Here is a 9,339-nt window from a genome sequence, read left to right on the forward strand (position 1 = left end):
AACCTGAGGAAGGGGAAACTGATAGACGCTGCCAGATAGACCCATATGTTGGGGTCGTATGCAGCGATGTAGTTTGCGATTCCTCGTATCTCAAATCTTGCTCTCATCTCAAAGGAAAATATTGCTCACTCGTTGGCTCGTATCTCAAAACAGACGTATATTAGGGCATTCATATATCGAGGTACTACTGCCATTCTAGCCATTCTAGCTTTATTTATTTGCTGAAAATAGGTAGAACTTTTCGGAAAAATTAATATACCAATATTTTCCGTCACAAATCCAGATAGAAAATAACAGAAAACCAATTGATTTTTGTTAAATATTTAAAATAAAACAATCATTATTATTAACAACGATCTGAATAGATTTTGATGAATAGAAAACTTCCAAATTTACATTAATTTCAAATTAATCTTTTAGAGTAATATAATTATGATTTCACTGGTATAATATAAATTTAATTATTTTGTACATTTGTACAGTGCGTAGTTTTTTATGCGAGCATACAATTATTTAATATTTTCATTAAGCAGTTATTAATTATACTAAATGTATTAAAATATTATTTATTTCCAAACTGTACTTCTGAAATAATACTAAAATAAAATAGTTTTATTATGTTGGTGGTATATTGAAATTAAATTATGCTGGTGATGACTTTTTATCGGAATGTATGATGGTAATTAATTTTGTTCGATTGCTCAGTTCTAAGTTGTATTTTTTATAATGAACATAATATGTAATTATTGCTAGTAAGTATCGTAAAATGAAATTTAGATTTACCAAGCGAATTACCAAGTAATCCTATTAATTAGATCTACACTTGCGAGCAGAGCAAAATCGACTCAAAAGTAAAATAAGTTAAATTTTTTGACTACGCTATTTGGCCAGTATACAGTGCTAGTCAAAAATACGTTTCCCCCTCGTATCTTTTGAATGGTTATACTTATAATAGTAAAATTTGGAGGGAGGCAATAAACAGACGTAGGCTTCTTAACTAGTCATAACAAGTGACGTAATAGTGACAGATGACGTTACAGCGCCACTGTGACAGATAATTTTAAATAGGACGTTATGGCAAGTGATACCTACCCGTTTGAAAGGTATTTAAAATACCTATTTAACCGTACTAATTCTGTTTGAGCTTAAGCTTATTTTGATGAATAAATTAAATAAATACTAAAATTGTAGTTTTGCATTTAATTAATAAATATTAAAACCTTCGCCTCTGGTTACTTGTAAAAAAGTTGACGTTTTTCGATACTCTAATTATTTTTAAGTCAACGTCAACTTTTTTGACAATTAACCAGAGGCGATCCTTAGAATATTAATTAATTAAATGCGAAACCACAATTATTTTAATATACCTACTCAATCTTACTAATTTTATTTGGATTTAAGATGATTTTGACGAATAAATTAAATAAATACTAAAATTCTAGTTTGACATTTAATTAATAAAAATTCTAACGTCCGCTTTTGGTTATTTGTCAAAAAAAATTGACGTTTGTCAATTCTCTAGTAGTTTTTAGTTTGCAAAAGCGTTTATAGCTTAATATTTAGTTTCTGTATCTGCTTAGTTTAGTTAATTCAAGTTTAGTCAAGTTGTTTTTAGTTTGGTTAATGTGGAAATAATTTCCATGCAGCGGAACGTCTGTTTAATGAGAGGTACCTCGATCGCTTTACATCGAGAGCTTATTTGAGGAAGAATCTTTTAAAGTTTAAACAACAGTTAGTGTTTAAGATGTCAAACGATCTGGTCGACCAACAATTAGTGATGACAAAAAAATTGACATAATTTTAGAAATGGTAGTGAACCCTATTTCTTCTACAGGCCAAGTTGCATCTATCTATAGACAGTACAACGAGTGTTGGCTGAAAACAAATTTCATCCATACAAATTAAAAATTGTGCACCCACTTTCAGATGATGACCCCTACCGAAGACTAGAGTTCTGTGAAAATATGTCCAATAAAAATAACCAACAGCTCGATTACATAAAAGCAATTTGTTTTAGTGACGAAAATACTTTTTCTCTCGGAAATATTAACACACACACACACACACACACACACACACACACACACTGTGGGGTATTGAAGTGACACAAATCCTCACGTTTTTCGTAGCAGAACATCTTGATTTGTTACTCTTTCTGTCCATGGTATTTTCCACATTCTCCTGTAACACCACATCTCGAATGCCTGAAGATGTTACAAAACGCAATTGAACCGTTAATATGTAAAATTTTGGAGGGTTATCCAGATGAATTCGGCAACTTGGAAATAACGTTTCAACAAGATGGTGCTTCTGCACACCATTATGGTGCAGTAAGACGTTACCCAGATAAGGAATAGGAAGTAGGATGCATTACTGTCAGGAAGTAAATAAAGCACATGTTGAACACTTACTATAAGAACTAGTTAATATTTATTAATTAAATAAGAAGCTACAATTATAGTATTTATTTAATTTATTCATCAAAATGAGCTTAAACTCAAACAACATTATTATGATTGAATAGGTATTTTCAATACCTTTCAAACGAGGTATCGCTTGCAATAAGATCCTTTTTACAATTATCTGTCACAGTGGTGCTGTAACGTCATCTGTCACTATTACGTCACCTGATATGTCTAGTCTATTTATAAAGTATAGGTACCATAGGACTGTTATAACTAGTCTATTTATAAAGTATATGTAGTAAAGACCCTAACAAAAATAACATCTTGATATTGTATGTGAGAAAACATGTTATGAATCAAAGTCATTATGTGACGAATATAAAAGTAAAATGTTTAATTTCATCTTTTAAAATGAGATTCAGAAACGAGTAAGCAACAACATGGTCTTGGAGAATATCCGTAATGTAATGAAACCAACCAAACCTCTTCCGCGACCACCACCGGGCACAAACACAAGCTCTGCTTTTCCTTCTAAAGATATATCAGAAAGGCCGGCCCTGGCAAGGTACGGTTAAGTTGTACTGATATCGTACTCCTAGTTTTTAATAAAAACAAGTGGTTTTATTAAATAGTTTTTTAAAATTAAAGTGTTTATCTACTAGATACTACTACGTAAGTCATCTATACGTAATTATTATTTTATTATTGTGAAAAGAAAACGTCAAATAATAAATATACACTACCGTACAATCATTTTGTGAGGTTAGCTGCTATAAGTAGCTTATAGTAGCATGCGATTGGTTTTTCATTTACCAGAGTCGGAGTAAGGCCTTCGCCACCGCAGCTTAAAATGACTTTACACAATGTAAACACACCTTCCGATCTAACCAGTCCAGTAAATCAACGTTCGAATATCACAAACAGTTATGCTTCAGCCGCTTCACATTCTTTTCCGAGTAAGAACCAAGCAATTGTATTTAGTTGTATCGATAATGCTAAACTGCAGGATTATCTCATTCCTTTGGGTACAATCATCAACCCAAAAAATATTATTTTTTCATCTAGATTATCTCATAATAGAATCTGCATGTATTTGGCAAACAAAACCGTAGTAGATAACTTCATGACACAACATGGCTCTATAGAAGTACTCGGCGAAGTTGTAACAGCACGAAGACTTGTCTCTCCAGCAGAAAGACTAGTCTGGAGTCTGCCCGTCAATTTCTCATCAAGTATTAGTTGAAGAATTACAGAATATCGGTTTAAAGCTTATTTCCCCAATAACATTTCTGAAAATTAGCTCGACTCTTCCCGAATATAGTCACATATTGAGCTTTCGGAGGCAAGTTTATATAAGCCCTATAACATCACAAATTCCAGATTCTATTCTAATAAATTTCGACCAAACACCTTACCGCATATTTTTGTCACAAGGTACACTCACCTGCTTTGTTTGCAAAAATGCAGGACACATATCATCCCAATGCAAAACCAGTTCAGTAACGGAATCAACTCATATTGAGTCAAACAATGAAGTACCAAATCAAACAGCTTCAACAAGTATACTACACAAGGTACCAAACACCCAGCAGTCATCAAGTTATCCATTATCAAATCCGAGCATATCACCTACACCTACAAATCTCCACGACAAAGAAACTACTAATACTCCTACTCATAGCAACACTTTTAATCAACCTCCTTCAGCGGCAATACCGTTTTCACAAACTTCGGAAGCAATATTTTCCAATCTATCAGCTCCTTTTCCATTAGATACAACTGCAGAAAATTCTAATAAAACTGATACATCACCACAATTTTTTGAAACAACCATTTCAACCAATCTTACAAATAAAACTACAAGCTCGACTTCTGTCACTACCAATGAGTTTGCTCCAGTACTTCCAAATGTAATAAAGCCACATCATCTAAGTGAAAACTCTAATAGCAATTGCGAAAACGCAAGTTCTTCCATAAAACGCAGTATTGGTGAGATCGACACGCCTCCTTCAGATTCAGCAATTTCATCAGAAAATCTGTTTGCAAAACCCAAACTCTCTAAACCAAAAAAACCACGCTCATCTAAAGTCCAATCTACACGGGAAACTCTTGAAAATTTCATTGATAATCATACCCCACCATTCGTTTTAAAGTTCCACCAATTGTCCTTACTGATTGATAATGTCCAAGGCTCCCCCGACACTATTAGCGTCGTAAAAGAATTTACAACTGATATGGCTGGTTTACTCCATCTTTTACAAAGCAGCTATCAATATGCAAATGATAGATCTACAAAAAGCAAGTTTACAAAACTTCAAAAGAAACTACACAACCACTTAGGGAAAGAGATTTCTGACTTAGATAGTGACTCTTCTGTAGACAATGTTTCAGTATCATCTAATTCTCAGGTGTGAGGTTACCTCACACGTCGGAATAACAGGATATGAAGAAGCTGACAGGATTGCACGAGAGGCAATGTTAAGTGATTTGTCGGAGCCGATAGACAAGTGTGTTTCCAGTGACTTAAAAGCTTATTTTAAAAAGTGTTGTGTTTGTGGCGAAATGAGTGGTCTCAAACTAATTCCAATTTAAATAAAATCAAAAATAATGTGTCTCAGTGGTTTCCATCGTCGCGCAATAGACGAGAACAAATTGCGGTTGCGCGTTTACGTCTAGGACATACCAGATTAACGCACTCCTACTTTTCACAAAGAGAAATCCACCTATGTGTGATCAGTGTAACGTCCGATTAACAGTCGAACACTTTTTAACAATTTGTAGTAAATATGACCAAGAAAGACAGCGCTACAAGATCCACTCGCTCTACCACAGGCTTTAGGTCAAAACTATTCCTGTGACAATATAGTGAATTATCTTAGATCCATAAACATTTTGTATAATCTGTGGGTGTTTAACTTTGTTATTTATATTTTGTTCCGTCGCTAATAACCTTTTGGTGGATGCGACATCTTTTTCTAATAATAAAAAAAAAAAAGATATATCACCCCAAAACATACACCAACCACCTCCATAGCACACTGTGTCAACACTGCAGCACTGGACAAATCGTTTTCCGGGTCTCCGATAGATGCATCGTCTTCTGTGATTGTTATACAAACACATTTGACTCTCATCGGAGAATAAAACTCTGTTTCATTGGCCAAGAATTGACGTGTTCTCGGGAAAACTGGAGTCGAGCTTGTGTCGGACGTGCATTGAATTTGAGTCATGTGTTAGCTCATTCGGTAGTTTAAGTGGCAGCCTTAAGTCTTCTCCTAACTGTCCACTAAGCGACGGTGACATCTCATCCATCCTCAAGGATTGTTGAAGCTACTCTCCTGTCGCATGCCGATTCCGCAAGGACTTTGGACAATAAATCGATCGTCCCTCACTGTCGTTACACATCGCCGACCTGAACCTGGTGACGACCGGTCTCCTGGTATTGACGGTAAGTCCGGCGACAGTCCTATAGCCTCTTTATTTAACTATAACTATAACTATAGCCCTCTCGTATTAATGCAATTACCTGGGTCGCCTTCACTGGTGAAGTATCCATTTGTAAAATATTTACGTAATAGGGGAGGATGGGGCATTGTGAACCATCTAAGGAAGATATGCACATACTGTTAAACCAGAAATGATTTTGTTTTGTTTAATTAATTAGGGACGTTCATTAAACATTTAACTGTCATTTAGTTGCAATTGAAACATAATTTATTTAACGTATTTTCAACAAAAAAATGACAACTGACTATATGTCAAAAGTTCACATTGCCCCATAGGGTGGGGCAATGTAAACTACTGAGGAAAGTCACACTATTTCATTATCTAATGGCTATGTTTGGTAAATAAAATCAAGTAAAAAGAATTTTTTTATTAAAAATACTTAGAAAACCGGTAACAGAACATTAGTAAAAATAGACACATGTTATATTTATTCAGAAATACAAAATTCACACTGAAATTCTTCATCATCTTCTGGATCTATTCCCGCACATGCTTCATGAACCCATTTCAGACAGGCCGAGCAACGTACCCATCCTTCTTCATTGGCTGATGAGGAGAACCACTCTCAGTTACAGTAAAAACATTCAGCATCTTCACCATTGCCATCATCTTGTACTTGATGGTTACATTAATTTTTTTTCTTTCCCTTACCATCTTTGGAAGGACAAACTTTTATTTTTTTGTTACTTCTTTCACTATCTTCGTGCTTATCATCATTTATTTTTTTCTTAGCTTTTTCCTTTTTCATTGTTTCTATTGCCTCCTTCGTGTTTATTTCAAGTTCTAATTCTAGCTTATACGGACTAGATGTCAGTACAGCCGTTTTACCTTTTTTGGATTTCCTCTTTGGTTCCATTAATTTACTTCTCTTTGGCAGAGGACGAATGTCTTTAGGGCTGTTTACTCCAAATGAAGTTGTTGCTCTATTGTGTGCAGGGGAAATTGTCAATTGAAAATCGTTACCAGTATGAAGCTTTGCAACTGAGGTTGAAGCAATTACCTCATCTTGACTTAAGTGAGGCTCTGCAGTTGAAGTTGAAGGAATTGCCTCATCTTGACTTGACACTGGTAGACTATTATTCTCCAAATCTCTTTCAGTCGTAGCAGATGGTGCAAAATCGAGGTCTGTAAATATATTGGGATCATAAGGTACTATCCCACATTTTTTAAAAGCGTTAATAGCAGTCAAAGGTGTTGCAGCTTGTAAGAAAGCCTCACCAAAAATTTTAGAGATTTGGAAAGCTGTTACCACTCTGCCTGGGTTGTTATTAAGAAACTTTTCTAATGCCATATCATAATATCGTGCTAAAGGAGCCATGACACCAACATCGGTTGGCTGCATTCGATATGTGGAATGTGGAGGCAAACAAATGATATGTACATGTTTTCCCTAGCCAAATTAATTACTTCTATGTTTTTTGTATGGCTGCTGTGTCCATCCAAAATCAATAAGATTGGATCGTCTTCACTTGGTTTCGTTTGTTGAAGAAAATGTTAAAACCATATTAAAAAGAGTTCACTATTTATCCAGCCACTATCGCTACAGGCGAATATTGAACCTGGAGGTGCACCAGCTTGGAGTTCAACTTTCATTCTCTTTCTTGCAAAGATTAACATCGGCGGTATGAAGATTCCTGATGATGACATGCAAATAACGGCTGTTGTTATTCCACTTCTATCAGCAGAAGTAAGCCGTCCAACTTGTTTCCGTCCTTTATGCGCCAAGATTTTACTATTACATTTGGGGACTGTACCTAGACCTGTTTCGTCACAGTTAAAAACACGCGTTGGATTGACATGTTTAGAATCCAAAGTAGCTTTATATAGATCAAAAAATTGTTTTACATTGTAACGATTAAAAGCTTCAGGTCTTGCAGCAGATGTTGATTCGGGTTTACGTAATGAAAGCCCTGGGTGCCGTTTTCGAAATCCGTACGCCCAATCTAAACCTGCAAGTTTGTTTGTTTCATTATATGGATGGTCTATGTTATTTTTTTCGGCTAACTGGAAAGCTAGGTGACGAAGATCAAGCAAAGTAATTCCGTATAAACGCTTCTCCATATCTAAGATATAATTATACAATTCTTCTTCCTGTTCCTTGGTAAAAACCGTTTTGTAGAAACCTAGACCCTTTTCGTCAGGAGAAATTCTTGTTACTTTTTACCATAAACTTTACTAGCTTTTAAATAGCCCATTTCCCCAGCTTTAACTGTCCGGATAGCATTCTTCAAGGCAACAAGAGACCAGGATTGTTGCTCAGTTTTCCTCACATAATTTCGTACCATTTCTAACTGCAAAAGAAGCATATAATTAAAAAAGTGTCAAGAAAATATAATGGGGCAATGTGAACCACTCCTAGTCCACGTTGCCCCATGCGTAGTACACATTCAAAATATGGAAATTAACGTACCAGTTTACAACGTATCAAAAGCAAATCTTAATTATTAAAAGCACATTTTACAAGCAACACCACAGTATCAAAAAATTAAAATAATCATGTCTACTTACCGAGAAATCTTTAGTCAAAAGTAGTAAATTCCTTAGATCAGCAGCGACGAAACACGTGTTTTTAATTATAACACGTCTGAACGTACTCCCCGTGCGTTCACACTCATACTAAAAGTAGATAAGATGTCTACGCATATTTGTAGTAGTTACTAGATGCAGTGTTGCCAATTTTAAACAAAATAACCGATGTGGTTTACATTACCCCTATGGTCCATGATGCCCCATCCTCCCCTACACTTTGAAGTGGACATACACGTCAACATTTGAAAAGCGACTGAAACGACCACCGCCAAATTCATGTACGTCTACGTTGTGTAGAACATGTCCGTTACAATGTTTGCTACATTCCCTGTGCCATACAGAAGTAGGCCAATTTTACAGCACTTTGCCATTCTGCATAGAACAATTACTTTTTGAAAACTCTAAGTATAATGGTCAATATTTTTTGCATAAGTTGTTTTAATTCGAAGTAACACAACATAGAATTACTGAGCATAAACTACAGTTCATTGAGTGGGTCGGTTTTTGTTGCTTGCAAGTGTACTTCCCGAAAAGAAATTTATGCCAAAATCAAAACAAACGTAAATTCTATTAAAAGTCCCTGAATTTAATCTTAGGACCGCAGTAATATTGAACATATTCCATATAAAGTAGGTGTCTTCCTTCTTTTACCTTTTTTCTTTGCTTATTAACCAATCTAAGAGCTTTTCTTTTCCGGTTACTGTTAGGTAAAGGTAAAGTTAAATAGTTTATTAGGCAAGGCGAAAAGCTCGAATTCGTTCAGAAAAATATTCCCATAAGATTTTTTTACATACTTATATTCATAAGATACCCCAAAATAAGGTTAAAGAGGTCACCCAGACGAAAAGTTTTTTAAAAACTTTTTTTAACAAATTGTACAATGAATTTTTTCAGCCCG

The 9,339-nt window shown here is 35.0% G+C and overlaps 1 protein-coding gene across 1 annotated transcript; it reads right to left on the reverse strand.

The window, feature by feature from the left end:
• Positions 1 to 7,406: 7,406 nt before the first annotated feature.
• Positions 7,407 to 7,973, reverse strand: LOC140435667 (uncharacterized). The gene has a single exon (XM_072524388.1). The coding sequence runs from the start codon at positions 7,971 to 7,973 to the stop codon at positions 7,407 to 7,409; it is 567 nt and encodes a 188-aa protein (XP_072380489.1).
• Between the last annotated feature and the right edge of the window lie 1,366 nt (positions 7,974 to 9,339).

The sequence above is a fragment of the Diabrotica undecimpunctata genome, chromosome 3 (assembly GCF_040954645.1).
Source record: "Diabrotica undecimpunctata isolate CICGRU chromosome 3, icDiaUnde3, whole genome shotgun sequence".
Classification (NCBI taxonomy): Eukaryota; Metazoa; Arthropoda; class Insecta; order Coleoptera; family Chrysomelidae; genus Diabrotica; species Diabrotica undecimpunctata.